The 20,894-nt window shown below is 55.3% G+C and overlaps 1 protein-coding gene across 2 annotated transcripts; it reads left to right on the top strand.

Annotated features, from left to right (window-relative positions):
- The first annotated feature begins 11,377 nt into the window (after window positions 1-11,377).
- Window positions 11,378-20,466, top strand: LOC138762318 (rac GTPase-activating protein 1-like). Of its 2 annotated transcripts, XM_069936072.1 has the most exons (9): window positions 11,378-11,726; window positions 13,050-13,214; window positions 14,586-14,681; window positions 15,138-15,336; window positions 16,466-16,568; window positions 16,874-17,006; window positions 19,359-19,476; window positions 20,058-20,145; window positions 20,220-20,466. In XM_069936072.1, exons 1-9 carry the CDS (start codon window positions 11,556-11,558, stop codon window positions 20,269-20,271), a joined length of 1,125 nt encoding a protein of 374 aa, XP_069792173.1. In that variant the 5' UTR covers window positions 11,378-11,555; the 3' UTR covers window positions 20,272-20,466. The 2 variants fall into 2 exon arrangements, with proteins under 2 accessions (XP_069792173.1, XP_069792174.1); XM_069936073.1 differs by lacking the exon at window positions 14,586-14,681.
- The last annotated feature ends 428 nt before the right edge of the window (window positions 20,467-20,894 follow it).

Here is a 20,894-nt window from a genome sequence, read left to right as displayed (position 1 = left end):
GCCCCTCTTCCCGCCCCTCTTCCCGCCCCTCTTCCCGCCCCTCTTCCCGCCCCTCTTCCCGCCCCTCTTCCCGCCCCTCTTCCCGCCCCTCTTCCCGCCCCTCTTCCCGCCCCTCTTCCCGCCCCTCTTCCCGCCCCTCTTCCCGCCCCTCTTCCCGCCCCTCTTCCCGCCCCTCTTCCCGCCCCTCTTCCCGCCCCTCTTCCCGCCCCTCTTCCCGCCCTCTTCCCGCCCCTCTTCCCGCCCCTCTTCCCGCCCCTCTTCCCGCCCCTCTTCCCGCCCCTCTTCCCGCCCCTCTTCCCGCCCCTCTTCCCGCCCCTCTTCCCGCCCCTCTTCCCGCCCTCTTCCCGCCCCTCTTCCCGCCCCTCTTCCCGCCCCTCTTCCCGCCCCTCTTCCCGCCCTCTTCCCGCCCCTCTTCCCGCCCCTCTTCCCGCCCCTCTTCCCGCCCCTCTTCCCGCCCCTCTTCCCGCCCCTCTTCCCGCCCCTCTTCCCGCCCCTCTTCCCGCCCCTCTTCCCGCCCCTCTTCCCGCCCCTCTTCCCGCCCCTCTTCCCGCCCCTCTTCCGCCCCTCTTCCCGCCCCTCTTCCCGCCCCTCTTCCCGCCCCTCTTCCCGCCCCTCTTCCCGCCCCTCTTCCCGCCCCTCTTCCCGCCCCTCTTCCCGCCCCTCTTCCCGCCCCTCTTCCCGCCCCTCTTCCCGCCCCTCTTCCCGCCCCTCTTCCCCGCCCCTCTTCCCGCCCCTCTTCCCGCCCCTCTTCCCGCCCCTCTTCCCGCCCCTCTTCCCGCCCCTCTTCCCGCCCCTCTTCCCGCCCCTCTTCCCGCCCCTCTTCCCGCCCCTCTTCCCGCCCCTCTTCCCGCCCCTCTTCCGCCCCTCTTCCCGCCCCTCTTCCCGCCCCTCTTCCCGCCCCTCTTCCCGCCCCTCTTCCCGCCCCTCTTCCCGCCCCTCTTCCCGCCCCTCTTCCCGCCCCTCTTCCCGCCCCTCTTCCCGCCCCTCTTCCCGCCCCTCTTCCCGCCCCTCTTCCCGCCCCTCTTCCCGCCCCTCTTCCCGCCCCTCTTCCCGCCCCTCTTCCCGCCCCTCTTCCCGCCCCTCTTCCCGCCCCTCTTCCCGCCCCTCTTCCCGCCCCTCTTCCCGCCCCTCTTCCCGCCCCTCTTCCCGCCCCTCTTCCCGCCCCTCTTCCCGCCCCTCTTCCCGCCCCTCTTCCCGCCCCTCTTCCCGCCCCTCTTCCCGCCCCTCTTCCCGCCCCTCTTCCCGCCCCTCTTCCCGCCCCTCTTCCCGCCCCTCTTCCCGCCCCTCTTCCCGCCCCTCTTCCCGCCCCTCTTCCCGCCCCTCTTCCCGCCCCTCTTCCCGCCCCTCTTCCCGCCCCTCTTCCCGCCCCTCTTCCCGCCCCTCTTCCCGCCCCTCTTCCCGCCCCTCTTCCCGCCCCTCTTCCCGCCCCTCTTCCCGCCCCTCTTCCCGCCCCTCTTCCCGCCCCTCTTCCCGCCCCTCTTCCCGCCCCTCTTCCCGCCCCTCTTCCCGCCCCTCTTCCCGCCCCTCTTCCCGCCCCTCTTCCCGCCCCTCTTCCCGCCCCTCTTCCCGCCCCTCTTCCCGCCCCTCTTCCCGCCCCTCTTCCCGCCCCTCTTCCCGCCCCTCTTCCCGCCCCTCTTCCCGCCCCTCTTCCCGCCCCTCTTCCCGCCCCTCTTCCCGCCCCTCTTCCCGCCCCTCTTCCCGCCCCTCTTCCCGCCCCTCTTCCCGCCCCTCTTCCCGCCCCTCTTCCCGCCCCTCTTCCCGCCCCTCTTCCCGCCCCTCTTCCCGCCCCTCTTCCCGCCCCTCTTCCCGCCCCTCTTCCCGCCCCTCTTCCCGCCCCTCTTCCCGCCCCTCTTCCCGCCCCTCTTCCCGCCCCTCTTCCCGCCCCTCTTCCCGCCCCTCTTCCCGCCCCTCTTCCCGCCCCTCCGCCCCTCTTCCCGCCCCTCTTCCCGCCCCTCTTCCCGCCCCTCTTCCCGCCCCTCTTCCCGCCCCTCTTCCCGCCCCTCTTCCCGCCCCTCTTCCCGCCCCTCTTCCCGCCCCTCTTCCCGCCCCTCTTCCCGCCCCTCTTCCCGCCCCTCTTCCCGCCCCTCTTCCCGCCCCTCTTCCCGCCCCTCTTCCCGCCCCTCTTCCCGCCCCTCTTCCCGCCCCTCTTCCCGCCCCTCTTCCCGCCCCTCTTCCCGCCCCTCTTCCCGCCCCTCTTCCCGCCCCCCCGCCCCCCCGCCCCCCCCTCCCCCCCTCCCCCCCTCCCCTCCCCCCTCCAAATCCTCCCCCTACCCCCCTTTCCTGATTGACAGATTGGATCCCTTGGGTCCTGAGGCCAACCACTTCCTTTCCCCAAAACTGATTGCCCAGTCATTCCCCCACTGCTATTGGGGTTGTGCTGTGTAACTGACCCCAGGATGTGTTGTGCTGACCTGGTTTGTGTGCGTACAGGGTCTCACAGCTCTGTCTTCTTCCCACCAGGCCAGACGTTCCATTGAGGGGTCTCCGCGGATGTTGGTCCCACTCCGGAGGCGGTCATTTCTGCCAGGTTGGTGGATATGCAGGCGGTGAGGGCATTGCCTGGTCCGTAGATCACTCTACCTGTCCCCTGTCCCTACTGTAATAAGGGGGCTGTGTGGGAACCTGTGAGGGGTGGTCCCTCTGGTGCTCGTGGCATCAGGGAGCTGGGGTCTGGTTTGATGTGGATCATGATTGGCTGGTCCAGGTCAGATTCACAGAACCATAGAACAATTCAGCAGAGAAACAGGCCCTTCGGCCCTTCTAGTCTGTGCTGAACCATTGTTCTGCCTGGTCCCACTGACCTGGACCCAGTTCACAGCCCCCCATACCCTTCCCATCCATGGACCTGTCCAAATTCTACTTAAATGTTAAAACTGAGCCCACATTCACCACCTCAGCTGGTACCTCGTTCCACACCCCCACCACTCTCTGAGTGAACAAGTTCCCCCTAAACCTTTCCCCTTTCACCCTTAACCCATGTCCTCTGGTTTGTAGCTCATTGACCCTCAGTGGAAAAACCCGACCTACATTTACTCTGGCTCTCCCCCTCATAATTTCAAATATCTCGATCAAATCTCCCCTCATTCTTCTACGCTCCAGGGAATAAAGTCCTAACCTGTATAAACCATATAACAGTATGGAAACAGGCCATCTTGGCCCCTCTAGTCCACCAACCCACTCCCTGTCCATAATCCTCCAATCCCCTCACATCCATGTACTCATCCCTTCTTCTTTGGCTTGGCTTCGTGGACGAAGATTTATGGAGGGGGGTAAAAAGTCCACGTCAGCTGCAGGCTCGTTTGTGGCTGACAAGTCCGATGCGGGACAGGCAGACACGATTGCAGCGGTTGCAAGGGAAAATTGGTGGGTTGGGTGTTGGGTTTTTCCTCCTTTGCCTTTTGTCAGTGAGGTGGGCTCTGCGGTCTTCTTCAAAGGAGGTTGCTGCCCGCCAACCTTCTCTTAAATGACAAAATTGACCCTGCTGCAACCAGCTCTTCCAGAAGGTCATTCCACTCAGCCCCCACTCTCTGAGTGAAGAAGCTCCCTCTTATGCTACTTCTAAACTCTTCCCTCCTAACCCTTAACTGTTGATGCCTCGTTCCAATCTCACCTACCCTCAAGGGTAAAGAGCCTATTCACATCTACTCTATCTACCCCCTCATAATTTTAAATATCAAATCGCCCCTCAACCTTCTTCACTCCAATGAATAAAGACCCAGTAAACTCAGTCTTTCTCTGTATTCTAGATACTGCAATCCAGGCAACATTTTAGTAAATCTTCTCTGCACTTTCTCTACCTTATTGATATCCTTCCTATAATTTGGTGACCAGATTGTATACTGTAAACAGTATTTTAAATTCAGCCTCACCAATGGCTTGAACAGTCACAATATCGCCTCCCAGCTCCTGTATTCTATGCTTTGATTTATAAGGGCCAGCCTACCAAAAGCCTTCTTCACCACCCTATCTACATGAGATTCCACTTTCAAAGAACAATGAACCGTTATAGATCTTTCTGTTCTTCTGCATTCTTCAATTCCCTCCCATTTACTCCATATGTCTTGTTTTGATTATTCTTTCCAAAATGAAGCTCTTGACACTGTTAAACTCCATCTGCCACCTTTCAGCCCACTCTTCTAAGCCATCCAAATCCTCCTGCAATCTCTGAAAACCTACTTCACTATCCACAACTGCACCTATCTTTGTATCATTTACTCACCAGTTTCCCACTCCATCATCCAAATCATTAATGTAAATGACAAATAACAAGGGACCCTTGAGTCACACCGCTCGTCACCGGCCTCCATCCTGACAGACAGTTATCCACCATGACTTTCTGGCATCTACCTTTTAGCCACCATTGAACCCATTTGACTATCTCAACATAAATACCTAGCACCTGAACCTTCCTCGCCAACCTTCCATGTGGAACCTTTTCGAAGGCCTAATAGACAATAGAGACAACATCTACTGCTCTACCCTCATCAACCTTCCTAGTCACCTCCTCAAAAAATTCAACAAGATTTGTCAAACACGACCTTTCCTGCACAAACCCATATTGATCAGTCCCTGCCCCTCTAGATACTTGTACATATTATCTCTAAGAATACTTTCTATTAGTTTACCAACCACCAACGTCAAACTTACTGGCCGATAATTGCTGGGCCTAAACCTGGAGCGCTTCTTAAACAGAAGAACCACGTTTGCAACACACCAATTCCCCCCCTACCCCCCCTCCAGTAACTGTTGAAAAATTACCGTCAGAGCCTCTGCTATTTCCTCCTTGATTTCCCTCAAGGTCCTGGGGAAAATCCTGTCGGGATCTGGAGACTTATCCACCTTTATATCCCCACTCTTTCCTAATCCCTATGTTTTCCATAATCACCCCTTTTGCTTCTCTTATCCTACATGATTCCATATCCTTTTCCCTAGTGAATATCAATGAGAAGAACGAATTCAATATCTCCCCCATCTCATTGGGCTCCGCACACATTTGTCCGCTCCGATTCTACAATAGACCAATTCTATCCTTCACTCTCCTTCTGCTGTTCACATATTTGTAAAGACCCTTCGGATTTACTTTCACCCTGTCCCCTATGGCCACTTCATATCTTTTCACTTTCCTAATTTCCTCCTTAAGCTTCTTTCTACAATCCATTTAATTTCCCAGCATCTTGTCCATACTTTGCTTCCTGTATTTAATGTAGACCTCACTTTTTATTAGAAACAACTTTCTAATCTCCCTTGAAAACCACAACTCTCTTAAACTTTTGGCCCTGCTTTTTATCCTAACAGGAACATAAAGATTCCGCACCCTCAAAATCTCACCTTGAAATGCCCTCCAATTCTCCTCAACTTCCTTCCCACAAAACAAATCAGCCCAAACTACTCTTTGCAAATCCCTTTTAAATTCGTCAAATCTGGCTTTCGCCCACTCAAAATCTTCGGACCAGACCTATCTCTTTCCATGATTGTATTGAAGCTAATGGTACCATGATCACTGGATCCAAAATGCTCCCCAACACACACCTCTGTCACCTGCCCTATCTCATGCCCCAACAGTAGATCCAACACTGCCCCTTCTCTACTGGGTACCTCTTCATATTGCTGCAAAAAACTATCCTGCACACATTTTACAAATTCTAAGCCATCCAGCCTTTTCACTGATTGTGTTTCCCAATCTATATTAGGAAAATTAAAATCCCCCACTAACACAACCCTATGCTTATTGCACAGCTCAGCTATATCCTTGCACATTTGTTCCTGTAACTCAGTCCCTGAAGTCCGGGCAACATCCTAATAAATCTTCTCTGCATTCTTTCTATCATACTGATATCATTCCTTGTAGTTCGGTGACCAAAAATGCACACAATACTTCAAATTTGGCCTCACTAATGTCTTATACAACTTTACTCTCATATCTCAACTCCTATACTCAATACTTTGATTTATGAAAGCCAAGATACCAAAATCTCTCTTTACAACCCTGTCCGCCTGTGACGCCACTTTCAGGGAATTATGTCTCTGTATTCCCAGATCCCTCTGTTCTACTGCACTCCTCAGTGGCTAACCATTCACCGTGTATGTTCTTTTTTGGTTTGTCCTTCCAAGATGCAACGTGAAACACTACAGCACAGAAGGCTGAGAACCGGGATAATGGCCAGTTACTGAACTTAAGAGTATGAATGAAAAGAGGAACCTTGGGGTCCAAATCCAGACATTTCTCAAGGTTGCTGCACAGGTTGATAGGATAGATAAGAAAGCCTATGGGATGCTGGGCTTCATTAATAGGGGGATTGAGTTCAGGAGTCGAGAGGTTATGTTGCAACTGTTACGAGCCCAAAGGACCCCAAAACCCAGCAGCAATAGACATTCACCAAGGCAAGTCGTTTTTAAAACAAAAGTTGTTTTTAATCAACTTTAAACATGAAAATAGAATAAAACTTTAACTTATCTCTATGCTTCACTAACCCAAATTAACCCCATTCTAATTCTAAGTGCACGTGCTTGGTGTGTGTGTAAATTTAAGAAAAGTTCTTTGGTTCACAGTTCAATCTCCTCCTTCCAAGTTCTCTGGATGCAGCCCATTCTTATACTGTGCACAGAATTTAACATGTATAAAATTCATCAGGCATTGGTACTCTAAATGTAAATGTTTACCACTCAGGAAGGTTCTTGTAGGGTTTGCAGAGAGATTTGTTTTTCCAGGATTTTCACAACTGAGGTACCACCATTAGTCACCTCAATGTCTCGCTGATGAATCTTGCCCCATCAGGGTTTTCCAGATGGTAACCTCTTTCTTTCAGGCTATCACAGAGTTCCTTTCTGTTCCACTTATTCCAAGGGAAACATCATTCAGATAGCACTTCCAGCCATCCGCCACTCTGGAACTTTCTGTTTCCAACCAGCTCTCCCTGGCTTGCACTGTCTCAGCTGCTTTTCAATGTCACACACACTAGCTGGGAGGGCTTGTTAACTTTCTCTCTCTCTCTCTCTCTCTCTCTCCAACTGAGACTGCCAGGAAGCCCATGTGACTCTCCCACTTGCAACAAAACCCCCACCTTATCCAGCAAACAATTGGAGTTAGTGTCTTGGTCAAGCTGTTGCCTTAAGTAAACAAATCCCAGGAGTGACCTTTCTGTGCACTCTGTCAAAACCCTTGAAAAGGGCTTTCAACAGCTAGAGTGACTCCAGTCCATTCATTTCATTGACATCATTTCAATTAGCACCTACTTGTGAAATGTGCTTTGCATTCTCCAGAGATCCTGCAATGTTATTCTTTAGTCTTTCAAATAAGAAAAATGTGTGTGTGTATGTAACCTGCTGTAATTTTACCAAAATTCTGCCAAATATTTATGCATTACACCTCCCTTTTTAGGAATTTTAACTGAGTTAAAATTCAGTAATAACTAAACTGTCTTTAAATTCACTAAAAATATAACAATTCACAATGTATACATTTTGTACTAAAGTAACAATGTTGAGAGCATTTTGTACATGATCAATTTTAACGACAGATAATCAGCTATATTATTTGAACCTCTGATAAAAATAATTTGCAGATCATATTCTTGTAATATCAAACTCCAGTTTAACAATCTTCCGTTTTTGTTCTTCATTTTATTCAAAAACTCCAGAGGATTGTGGTCAGTAAATACCACAATTGGTTCTTGAAATGTACATCAAAATTCTGCAGAAATAACACGATAGACAATAGTTCTTTCTCAATAGTGGAATAGTTCCTTTAATGAAAATTAGGCAACTGGATGGTCAATTTCATTGTTTTTGCAATAAAAATGGACCCCGCCTGCTCCCTCACTTGCGTCCACTGCTACAGAAAAAGGTTTATCAAAATCAGGAGATTTTAACACAGGATAATGGCATAGCATCTCCTTTAAATTTTCTAAAGCTGTCTGATAATCTTTAGTCCACACAAATTTCTCCCCTTTCTTAAAAAGTTTGGTTAAAGGAAGAGCAACCTCAGCAAAATTTCTGTAAAACTTCCAATAATATCTTGCCATTCCTAAAAACCTTCTCACTGCTTTCTTGCCATTGGGAATAGGAAACTCAGAAAATGAATTCACTTTTGCTTGAATAGGTGCAACTTTGCCATGGCCAACTTCATGACCCAAGTACGTCACAGTGACATTTGCAAATTCACTCTTCGCTAAGTTAACAGTTAAGTTTGCTTTGGATAATCCTGCAAACAATTTGTCCATTTCCTTCAAATGTTCTTTCCAAGTGCTCTACAAATCTCTGGTGAAACCACATTTGGAGTATTGTGTTCAGTTCTGGTCACCTCATTATAGGAAGGATGTGGAAGCTGTGGAGAGGGGGCAGAAGAGATTTACCAGGATGTTGCCTGGATTGGGAAACAAGTCTTATGAGGCCAGGATAGCAGAGCTGGGACTTTTCTCTTTGGAGCATAGAAGGATGAGAGGAGATTCTGAGAGGCATAGCACCTGTTTCCTAGGGCAGGATCAGCAAACACCAGAGGACATGTGAACAAAGTGAAGGGAGGGAGGTTTAGAGGAGATGTTAGGGGTAAGTTTATTTTTTACACAAGAGTTGTGGGGGCCTGGAATGCCTTCCTGGGGATGGTGGTGGAGGCTGGAACATTGGTGGCATTAGGAAAAATAGAGGGTTAGAGACTAGGTAGGGTTTAGTACATTTTCTTTAGGAATATATGGGTCAACATCAAGGGCCGAGGGCCTGTACTTTGCTGTGTTATTGTATGAACATGGCTAGAAGATTGACTGATAAGAGGCAAAGAGAGGAAGTGAAGGGGTCCTGTTCTGATTGGCTGCCAGTAGTGTTTTGTAGGGGTTGGTATGAAGTCTATGCTGTAAGTAAATGATTTGGAAGATGTTTGCAGCTGTTATAGAGATGAGTGGAGGGATGGATAAAGTTGAGGGACTCTGCAGAGGGAGTACAGGTAGTAAGAATGGGCAAAGACATGGCAGATGGAATATAGCATAGGGGAGTGTAGGGTCAAGAACTCTGGTAGAAGGAATAAGGATGTAGACTATTTTCTAAATGGGGAGAGGATTCTGAAAGTGGAACTCTGAACAGACTAGGGAGTCCTTGTGTAGGATTCCATGAAGATTAACTTGCAGGTTGAGCTGGTAGTAAGGAAGGTCAATGCAATGTTAGGCTTCATTTCAAGAAGACGAGAATAAACACATTGATGTAAAGCTGACTTTTCACAGGTGTTGAGGAGAGCACATCTGAAGCAGTTCAGGGCCCCATAATAGGAGGAAGGATGTGTTGGTGTTGGAGAGGGCCCAGAGGAGATTTTACAAGAATGATCCCAGGGATGAGAGGGTTAATGTGTGATGTTTCTGGGTCTGTCCTCACTGGAGTTCAGAAGGATGGGGGATGGGGGGGCAAATCTCATTAAAACCTAACAAATATTGAAAGGGTGGATCGAGCAGATGTGGAGAAAATATTCCCAGTGGTGGGAGAGTACAATCTCAGTGAAAGAAAGTCCTGTTGGTACAGAGATGCAGAGGAATTTCTTCAGCCAGAGGGGGGTGAATCTGTGGTCTTTGATGCCACATGTGCTGTGGAGGTTGGGTCATCCGGGACATTTAAAGTGGAGGTTGATGGGTTGTTTGATCGATGGAACATAGAGTATTGAAACGTTGACATCTAGTCTATTCTCCGTGGTCCCACTGATCTGAACCTGAAGCTTAGCTCTCCATCCCCAACCCATCCATGCAACTGTCCAATCTGTTCTTAAATGTTGAAATCAAGCCTGCATCCACCGCCCTCCCCCGGCGGCTCGGTCCGCCCTCCCCCGGCGGCTCGGTCCGCCCTCCCCCGGCGGCTCGGTCCGCCCTCCCCCGGCGGCCCGGTCCGCCCTCCCCCGGCGGCCCGGTCCGCCCTCCCCCGGCGGCCCGGTCCGCCCTCCCCCGGCGGCCCGGTCCGCCCTCCCCCGGCGGCCCGGTCCGCCCTCCCCCGGCGGCCCGGTCCGCCCTCCCCCGGCGGCCCGGTCCGCCCTCCCCCGGCGGCCCGGTCCGCCCTCCCCCGGCGGCCCGGTCCGCCCTCCCCCGGCGGCCCGGTCCGCCCTCCCCCGGCGGCCCGGTCCGCCCTCCCCCGGCGGCCCGGTCCGCCCTCCCCCGGCGGCCCGGTCCGCCCTCCCCCGGCGGCCCGGTCCGCCCTCCCCCGGCGGCCCGGTCCGCCCTCCCCCGGCGGCCCGGTCCGCCCTCCCCCGGCGGCCCGGTCCGCCCTCCCCCGGCGGCCCGGTCCGCCCTCCCCCGGCGGCCCGGTCCGCCCTCCCCCGGCGGCCCGGTCCGCCCTCCCCCGGCGGCCCGGTCCGCCCTCCCCCGGCGGCCCGGTCCGCCCTCCCCCGGCGGCCCGGTCCGCCCTCCCCCGGCGGCCCGGTCCGCCCTCCCCCGGCGGCCCGGTCCGCCCTCCCCCGGCGGCCCGGTCCGCCCTCCCCCGGCGGCCCGGTCCGCCCTCCCCCGGCGGCCCGGTCCGCCCTCCCCCGGCGGCCCGGTCCGCCCTCCCCCGGCGGCCCGGTCCGCCCTCCCCCGGCGGCCCGGTCCGCCCTCCCCCGGCGGCCCGGTCCGCCCTCCCCCGGCGGCCCGGTCCGCCCTCCCCCGGCGGCCCGGTCCGCCCTCCCCCGGCGGCCCGGTCCGCCCTCCCCCGGCGGCCCGGTCCGCCCTCCCCCGGCGGCCCGGTCCGCCCTCCCCCGGCGGCCCGGTCCGCCCTCCCCCGGCGGCCCGGTCCGCCCTCCCCCGGCGGCCCGGTCCGCCCTCCCCCGGCGGCCCGGTCCGCCCTCCCCCGGCGGCCCGGTCCGCCCTCCCCCGGCGGCCCGGTCCGCCCTCCCCCGGCGGCCCGGTCCGCCCTCCCCCGGCGGCCCGGTCCGCCCTCCCCCGGCGGCCCGGTCCGCCCTCCCCCGGCGGCCCGGTCCGCCCTCCCCCGGCGGCCCGGTCCGCCCTCCCCCGGCGGCCCGGTCCGCCCTCCCCCGGCGGCCCGGTCCGCCCTCCCCCGGCGGCCCGGTCCGCCCTCCCCCGGCGGCCCGGTCCGCCCTCCCCCGGCGGCCCGGTCCGCCCTCCCCCGGCGGCCCGGTCCGCCCTCCCCCGGCGGCCCGGTCCGCCCTCCCCCGGCGGCCCGGTCCGCCCTCCCCTCGCCCTATGCCTCTCAGAATCTCTCAAACCCATTTGTTCAGGTCCTTGAATAGGAAAGGTTTGGAGGGATGACCACAGGAAACAGGCCAATCTCACAGTCAACTATGGTGGCTGTGTGAGTTGGTCTGAAGGAACTGTTCCGTACTGTTGAACTGACTGTCTGTTCCTGAGCTGTAAGAAACCTAAAATTCAAGTTGAACCCTCCCCCCCCCCGTTCACTCATTGAGCTGCTGGGAGGGAGAATATTTCTGGGAACAGTTGCTCTCACCTTGCACCCTGAGGATGTCAGCTGGTCGTTTGAAGTGAAGACCAGATTGGGGAGGGGGGGTGGGGGTGGCAGGTTCCCAGTGGGACACATGGACACACACACACACCCCCCCCACCCACACAAATCCCCACCCCCCCCGAAGGCAGTAAAGCATGCGGCTCACCATCTTCTCCTTTGCAGGGCTGATGTTGGCAGTGGATGAGAGGGCAAGTGGCCAGCAGGTGCCGTTGCCCACTCCAGAAGCCTGCCCCCGGGTGCCAGAAGGCTTGGCGAGTCCTGACCACCAGGCCCCATCCAGACCTCACCTCTTTATCTCCAAAACGGTAAGAAGTCTGAGCATGTGCACCTGCAAAGTGGGTTGATGGCTCAGCACAGGGAGGCTGTGGTGGGTGGGTGCAGTCCAACCAGTGTGGGCTGTGGAGAGAGCGCCTGACCAATACACCTGCATTAAAGGACAAAGTGAATCCATTTTGTAGTCTTTAATCAAATTTAAATTCTGACCCCAGTGGCAGGTGCTGGAACAGTGTTGCATTAGCTGCTGTGTTAACTGTTATGCGTCATTTGTTCCAGTGCCTGCCAACTCCACTCTGTTGAGGGGCTCAAGCCTGAAATGTTGGTTCTGTATCTTTTCTGTGTTATGTAAAGGACACCGTTTGACCTGCTGAGTTTCTTCAGCTTTTCATTTTTACTTCAACCACAATGTCTGAAGAATCTCGCGTTTTACTTCTGTTTGTCACCTTGTACTAGGTTTGGTGATGGGTTCTTCCATGAGCAGTGGGCGAGAGCACAGTCAGGGTGTGGAGTTACGGCGAGCAAGAGCAGTGTGGGAATACTGTTGTGGGGATCATTCAGGAGCCTGATGGCTGCAGGGAAGAAGCTGTTTGTGATTTCACTGTTGTGCCTCTCTTTTTACCCCCCCTCCCACCAATCCATTGATGGGAGGAGGGATACGAGAGTGTATCCGAGTTATGGTGAACACTTCATTGTGTCGGCTGTATTTCCCAGACAGCAGGAGATGGGGTCCATGCAGCCTAATGTTTTGAGCTGCATTCACCTCCTCCTGCAGCTTCTTCTGACCTTGAGCAGAGCCGCTCCCGTCCCTCGCTGTGATGCACCCAACAGGTCTGCTCTTGATATAGAAGTTGTTGAGGGACAGGGAGAGACATATCGAACTCCCTCAGTCTTCTGAGAAAGTCGAGGCGTTGGTGCCTTCCTGACGCGATTGTTCCGGGTCAGGTTATTGGAGATGTTTATTCCTGGGAATGTGAAGCTATCTCCTGTGTCCACTTCACCCCATGGGTGTGGACATGGGAAGGGCTCCACCCCCCCACCTCCCCCACCCCCCCCGGACATTGCAATCAGCTCCTGTGTCATCCTAGCGTTGAGAGGGAGGCTGTTACCTCTGCACCGGCCCACTAGACAGTCTCCTTCCTGTGACCGTCTTTTCGTTACTTGATGTGGGCAGCAGGGGTAGTGGGGCGAAGGGGCTGATGCTGGTCAAATCTGCCCATCGATACTGTAGCACAACCACGCAGCTTCTTGCAGCAGCCACTCGGGGGCCATCACGATGGCTGGGGAGTTGGCTCCCACTTCCACCCAGCTGGTGGTGGGGGTGCGGGTGGTCTCAATCTGTTTGTTGCCTCCAGATCATCTGCCTGGAAAATTGTGTCCCCTGTGGAAAACGTATCCGGTTTGGGAAGGTGGCGTTGAAGTGTCGTGCCTGCTGTCTTGTGTCCCACCCAGAATGCCGAACATTGTGTCCCACCCTCTGTGCTCCCAACTTGACCTCGGCGCTGGTGAAAAACGGAGAGGTAGGTCATGCTGGGAAATGCTGCCCGACTTGACCCTCCCCCCCCCCACTCCACTATGATCCGCAGTCTCGCGACCAATCTCCAACGAGGGCTGATGGCAGGTTGTACAAACTTGGGCATTCTCACATCAGGAGCAGAGAACAGAACACTACAGCACAGTACAGGCCATTTGGCCCTCGATGTCATGCTGACCCCTAACAAAAAAAATACTAAACCCTCCCTACCCCGTAACCCTCTATTTTACCTCCATCCATGTGCCTGTTGAAGAGTCTCTTAAAACCCCCTAATGTTCCAGCTTCTACCACCATCCGTGGCACCGCATTCCAGGCCCCCACAACTCTGTGTCTATATTAAAAAAACGACCAGCACCTGTTGCCCAGGGCAGGATCAGCAAACACCAGAAGATGTGGGTACAAAGAGAAGGGAGGGAAGTTTGGGGGAGACGTCAGGGGTGTGTTTTTTTAAAAATATAGTTGTGGGGGCCTGGAATGCCGCCACGGATGGTGGTAGAAGCTGGAACATTAGGGGGTTTTAAGAGACTCTTCAACAGGCACATGGATTGAGAAAAAATAGAGGGTTATGGGGTAGGGAGGGTTTAGTATTTTAAAAAAGTATAGGGGTCACCACAACATCGAGGGCCGAATGGCCTGTACTGTGCTGTAGTGCTCTCTGCTCTCCTCCTGATGTCAGAGAGACAGAGAACAAAAACATGGAGATCCCAGAGGGTTTTAGGCTGTTGTGGGGAGTTAAGGGCCTGATCACTGTTGGAAAGAAACTGTTCCTGAATCTAGGTCTTCAGATTTCTGTACCTTCTGGCCACCGGGAGCCGTGAGAAGAGGTTGTGACTGGGGGATGGGGTCCTTAATGATGTCGGCTACTTTCTAGAGGCAGTGCCTCATGGAGACATCTGCAGTGGGTGGGAGGTCGGAGCCTGTGATGGACCTGACTGTGTCTGTTACCTTCTGCGCTGCTGGGCGCTTGAATCCCCAAACCGGCTGCACTATAACCAGTCCGTGTACTTACCACGAGGCTCCTGTAGAAGTTTGATTAGAGTATCGCACGACGTGCTGAAACTCCTCGGACTTTGGACCGCTCAAGCCAGAGTTGGAACAGTTGATGGGAGATGGAGGGGCCAGGGTGATGAGATGGGAAGAGGAAGTTGTGGAGTTGGGGACTTCGGGCCCCTATCTGTGCCAGGAGCTGAGCTGTGGGTAGGCTCTTAGCCCACCACTTCAGGTTGAGGGATATTGGTTGGTGTGAAGCCCCAATGGTTGAGCTCAGTGGGAGGTTGGGAGAATCACCCCACCACTAGCATGGTACAGGGGAGCTGACCTCACCAAGCAGTGATCTTTCCCCCCCCCGATCCCACAGGGAACCATCGCCGATTTCTCCCCCCGGACAAACCCCATGATTCCATCTCTCGTTATTCTCTGTGTTGAAGAGATTGAGAAGCGGGGTTTACAGGAGGTAAGGATGCTTCCCCCCCCTCCCAATCCCTGGATGGTGTAAGGCCATGGAGTGGTCTTGCCCTGTGAACAACTGGGGCATGATTCAGGGGTTTATATATAGAATAACAGATCCCCTGGGAGTGGGTCACAAGCTGGGGTCTGATCCGGGGTTTGGGGGGAGGGTGGTTTATATATAGAATAACAGATCTCCTGGGAGTGGGTCACAGGCTGGGATCTGATCAAGAGGCTTGGTGGGGGTGGGGGGTTATATATAAAATAACTGATCCCTGGGAGTGGGTTACAGGATGGGATCTGATCCAAGGGTTTACATGATTTACCAAACCCCTGAAGGAGTTGGGTGTCGATTGTCCACAATTAAGAGTTTGGGAGGGGGTCAACTTTCCAACTACCGCTGTTTTTAATAGAATGTGCCTTGCCCCATCTCTGCACCCACCCCCCCCCCCCCCCCACCCAGCCTGGAATCTACTGTGTGCCGGGCTGTGAGCGCAGGGTGCGGGAGCTGAGGGAATGCTACATGCGAGGGAAGGGGCTTCCTCCGCTGAGTCATGTCTTCAACATCCACATAATCTGTGGACTGCTCAAAGACTTTCTACAGAGACTGAAGGAGCCAGTGGTGACCTTCCAACTGCAGCCCACCTTCCTGGCCAGCACAGGTGATGTGTCCAACACCCCGGCATCTGCCGGGGAGGGGAGAAGGCAGTGAGGGAGTTGTGGATGGGAGGAGGGCGGTGGGGACAGGGAGGGAGGGCTGTGGACAGAGGGGGAGAGGAGGGGATGATGAAGCACCTTGTGATTGGAGGGGGAGGTGACGAATAGCAGGCTGTGAATGGAGGGGGAGGAGGGGAGGGGGCTGTTGCATGAAGGGTGTATGGAGGGGGGTTTGGAGAGGAGGGCTGGATGGAGAGAGGGGGCAGTGAGGGATCAGGCAGCAAGTGTTCATGGGGAAAACAGTGGCATGATTGGGGAATCACAGGGGATTCTTGGTGACTGCCCAGCCATAGTACACAACAGCACAGGAACAAGCCTTTCAGTCCATCTAGTGTGTGCTGAAGTATTATTCTGCCTGGTCCCATCAACCTGCACCCAGCTACAGATGGGTCAAGGGACTGAGGCTGTGGAATTGAGAGACGGGTTATTCTGGAATTCCAAGGAATGGGAGGTGGGATCTTGCCCAGTGGAGTCGGTGAGCCAGGGAATGATGGGGGGGAGTCTAAATGGGGAAAGTCAGCCGTTCCCTGTAGGGTAAAACCCAGGGAGGACGAGCAGAGAGCATTGGGCCTGGGAGAGGACGTGTTCTGTGGTGGGTAGATCTGACTGAGGGGAGATGTCCTCGAACTCTCAGAGCTGGTGGTGCCCTCTGCAGCTGAAATGCAGGTCCCTGCCCAGGGAGCATTGAGGATGTGGGGCAGAGGTGGTTGTGGACATGGGAGTGTGGCAATCTCGGGGCAGGGGGTGGTGGGGACTAAGAATGCAAGCTCAGGGTGTTGGAGCTGAACAGAGAAGGGGATAATGTCTGAAGATCAATGTTTGGGGAGAGGGAGGGAGAGGCAGCTGGAGAAGTGGGAAGGGGAACACTGTGTGGGGATGGGGGAAGTGGGGAGGGAGGGGTTGGGAACACTGTACTCTGGCAGTACCCATTGCCGTCCCATGCCTCATCAGCCAGTACTGTGGAGAAACACGGGGCTGTGAGAGGGGTTGGGGGGAAACCTGTGGGATGTGGGGGTAGGGGGCGACTGCGACCACATGGAGAACTTGGCAGGTTCACCAAGGATGTTTCCGCAGGTCTCTCTGATGAGCAGAGCCGGGCAGAGCTGTTCCGGGCAGTGTCTATGCTGCCCCGTGCCAACCGTGAGACCTTGGCGTACCTCATTGTCCACCTGCAAAGGTGAGTGTTCCCCTGTCCCCAAGCCCTGCCCCTTCCACACCTCAAAACCCCTTGTCCTGCGCTCTCCCTCTCCTCCCGTCCTGCCCTCTCACTACCCTCCCCGGTGCCCAGGACCTGTCCGCTCGCTCCCACCACACTCTCCAGTCCTGCCCTCGTCATACTACAACGCGCCACACTCCCTCCGCTCCCCCCCCCCCCCCCCATTAGCCATCTCACTCTCCATCTGACGCCTGTGTCCGATGGGGTGGGCTTCCTTGCTCAGTCTGCTCCAGCCTGTCTGACCGTCCCCGACCCCCTCCCCACAGGGTGATGGGAAGCCCAGAGTGTCGGATGGACAGGCAGAAACTGGCTCGGGTATTCGGACCCACTCTGGTGGGACATGCCAGGCCCAACCCTCGGCCTATGGAGATGATTGAGGACAGCAAGCAGCAGCCACAGGTAGGGCTGGTGAGGGGGGGATTTCACCTCATCCCATCAAACACTCCTGGGGTCAGTCACAGAGTGAAGCTCCCTCCACACCGTCCCATCACACACTCCCGGGGTCAGACACAGAGTGAAGCTCCCTCCACACCATCCATCACACATTCCCAGGGTCAGACACAGAGTGAAGCTCCCTCCACACCGTCCATCACACACTCCCGGGGTCAGACCCAGAGTAAAACTTCCTCTACACTGTCCCATCACACACTCCTGGAGTCAGACCCAGAGTAAAGCTCCCTCCACACTGTCCCATCACACACTCCCGGGGTTGCTCGAAATTCTGCTCTCAACCATGGTCTTTCCGTGAGGAAGTCTCCAATCCAGTTACAGAGAGGGGTTGGGTGAGTGAAGTGACGGGGTCCTGAAATCCAAGTCCAAGATCAGAGAACAAGTCAGTGAGCAGACTTGAACTGGGACCAACACTGGCCAGGACCTTGCTGGGGATAAGTCCTGGTCTGTTCACCAAGCTAAATATGTTAGTGCAGCCACGGTGGCTCCTCACTGCCCCCTGCTGCCCACACACTGGGATTGCTGACATCGTGGTCAATGAGGCCATACCACTGGCATTATGGCTGTTGGGTGGTTTAAGCTTTCAACAACATGTTTGGGTAATGGGTGAAGATTAGAGTGGGTTAGACGAAGTGTCGCTCTCATTCTGCACCCTGTGAGCTGAATGGGAATGTAAATGGTTTGAGAGCAGGGAGACAGGGACCAGCATTCTGTGACAAAGTAAACACTGCAGGAGAGGGGATTGGGTGACATGACATCCAAGGAGGAGGCTAATATCACTGTCAGACAAACCAGGAGGCTGAGGACCGGGAAGGTTTCAATTATTTTTTTTAAAAAAGCAACCAAGTGAAAATAGAATTCACAAACCAGGCTGCAATAAAACTAATCAGTGTATTTCCCACAGTTCAGGGACGGTGTGGAGGGAGCTTCACTCTGGGTCTGATCCCGGGAGTGTGTGATGGGAGGGTGTGGAGGGAGCTTCACTCTGGGTCTGATCCCGGGAGTGTGTGATGGGACGGTGTGGAGGGAGCTTCACTCTGGGTCTGATCCCGGGAGTGTGTGATGGGACGGTGTGGAGGGAGCTTCACTCTGGGTCTGATCCCGGGAGTGTGTGATGGGAGGGTGTGGAGGGAGCTTCACTCTGGGTCTGATCCCGGGAGTGTGTGATGGGACGGTGTGGAGGGAGCTTCACTCTGGGTCTGATCCCGGGAGTGTGTGATGGGACGGTGTGGAGGGAGCTTCACTCTGGGTCTGATCCCGGGAGTGTGTGATGGGACGGTGTGGAGGGAGCTTCACTCTGGGTCTGATCCCGGGAGTGTGTGATGGGACGGTGTGGAGGGAGCTTCACTCTGGGTCTGATCCCGGGAGTGTGTGATGGGACGGTGTGGAGGGAGCTTCACTCTGGGTCTGATCCCGGGAGTGTGTGATGGGACGGTGTGGAGGGAGCTTCACTCTGGGTCTGATCCCGGGAGTGTGTGATGGGATGGTGTGGAGGGAGCTTCATTCTGTGTCTGATCCCGGGAGTGTGTGATGGGACGGTGTGGAGGGAGCTTCACTCTGTGTCTGACCCCGGGAGTGTGTGATGGGACAGTGTGGAGGGGGCTTCGCTCTGGGTCTGATCCCGGGAGTGTGTGATGGGACGGTGTGGAGGGAGTTTCACTCTGGGTCTGATCCCGGGAGTGTGTGGTGGGATGGTGTGGAGGGAGTTTCGCACACTTGTCCCATCTAGCTGTGTTCGGCCCATATCCCACCTCATCAACAGCCCATTCCACACACCCAACACCGTCTGTGAGGGGGAAAGGGTACCCCTCGGGTTCCTGTTAAATCTTTCATTCCCCCCCACCCCCCACCCCCCCCCCCCTGCCCCAACCTTCAGCCCTTGTCCTCTGGTTACCCATTTCCCCTATTCTGGACAAAAGACTGTGTTCACCTGATCTTTTCCTCTCGTGATCTTGTCCTCCTCTGTGAGATCTCCCCTCATCCCCCTGCCCTCCAAGGAATAAAGGTCTGTCTGGCTCCACCTCTCCCTGTAGCTCAGGCCCCCCCACCGAGTCCTGGTCACATGCTTGAAAATCTCCTCTGCGCCTTCTCCATCTCGACAACCTTTCCTGCTGCCTGGTCACCAGAACTGAACAAAGAGCACGGTGACCCCCGGCGTGTCCAGACCTGAAACATCTGGGAACAAACCTCTTCCCTTGGGGAGCCGTGGACCTTTGCCGCTCCCCCCCTGCTGCCTGCCATCTGGGTCGAGGTAATATATCCCTCGCTCAGCCATGGTTCTTGTTGTTGTTCTCCCGATAGGTGGTGGAGCATCTGCTGTCGTTGCCCTCGGAGTTCTGGAACCAGTTTGTGCATCTGGGATGGGAGGAGGAGGAGCAGGTGGCCTGTGGTCCTAATGAGGCCAGTGTCTACGTGCCTGGTGAGGAATGGGGAGGGCATTGAGTGGCTGGGCCAGTGGGGCTGCTGTGTGGATGGAGGGAAGGTGAGAGGTTGGTGGGAAAGGTGGACAGTGAGCCACAAGGAGCCCTGACTTGAGGTCTGCACCTCTTCCGACCCAGAGCTATGTGACCCCCTCCTCACTGAGAAATACCCTTCAACCAGGCATTTTTTGGCCGAGGGGGGTTGGGGGAGGCTACAATAAAGGCAAACTCTGGGACCTCTGCTTGTTCTCAGCTTGGTCGCAGTGGAAGTTCAGGAGTAGGGACTGAGCTCTTTGGGGAGGTGGGATTTAACCAGCGTCTGCAGACATTGGGGGCTTCTCCAGTGCACAAAGGTGCTGGAGAAACTCAGCAGGTCACACAGCGTCTGCGAGAAATAAACGGCCACTGTTTCAGGCCTGATGTCCACTGTGTGACCTGCTTTGTTGCTCCAACTTTGGCCGCGTCTGCCTGGGACTGGGGTGACTGGGAACACCTATGGTTTGGATGGGTGGAGGGTTTGTTAGGAAGACCCTGCGTTTGGGGCCAGATGCTCAGCTTATCCCCTCCCCCTTCTCTATAGGGTGTCTGTTTCCACCACTGACGAGCCCCGACGCAGCTAAGATCAAGCTGTCTTCCAGCTGTTTCCCGGCCCATGGTCTGCTGTCCCTGTGAGTACCTGACGGGGGGTGGAGTGGTATTGCGGTTACGGCTGACACCCCATGCCATCTTTCCCCCCACCCAGGGCTGGCAGCTCGTATCCTGGGAAACTGTTCTCGTCACTGATCCCGAAGTAACCGACTGCGAGGAATTCCCACGGAGATCCTTTTCCCACAGATGGCGGCAAGGAACAGAAGCTCAGTGATCCTGGGCTTTCTGCCTTCAAAAAGCCACGCAGATGATCCTGGATTTTAACCCTTGATTGACTGTTGCTTTTTGATATGCTCACAGGAGTGGGTGGGGGGTGATTTGGGCCAACATTGCACTGGAATTTGGAGGGGGAGGGTGGGAAATTAAATTCTCACTGTAGTTGTTTGTTCCTGTCGAATAAAATTTCATCACCGCATTTATTTTCATCTCAGCTTGTTCATGGGATGGTCAAGGATAGTCAGCAGGGCTTTGTGAAGGGAAGGTCACGAGTCTAATTGAGATTTTGAGGAAATAACAAAAGAAATTGATGAGGGTCGGGTGGTAGATGTGGTCTACTTGCATTTTAGTAAGGCTTTTGACAAGGTTCCCATGAGAGACTCATCCAGAAAGACACGAGTCATGGGATCAGTGGAACCTTGGCTGTGTGGATAAAAAATTGGCTTGTAGGAATAAAGCAGAGAGTAGAAGTGGAAGGCAAGTATTCTGCCTGGAGGTCAGTGACTAGTGGAGTCCCACAGGGATCTGTTCTGGGACCCCTGCTCTTCGTGAT

This window comes from Narcine bancroftii, chromosome 4 (assembly GCF_036971445.1).
Source record: "Narcine bancroftii isolate sNarBan1 chromosome 4, sNarBan1.hap1, whole genome shotgun sequence".
Lineage (NCBI taxonomy): Eukaryota > Metazoa > Chordata > Chondrichthyes > Torpediniformes > Narcinidae > Narcine > Narcine bancroftii.
The sequence above is the reverse complement of the archived record's forward strand: the minus strand, read 5'-3'. Positions and strand labels throughout refer to the sequence as shown.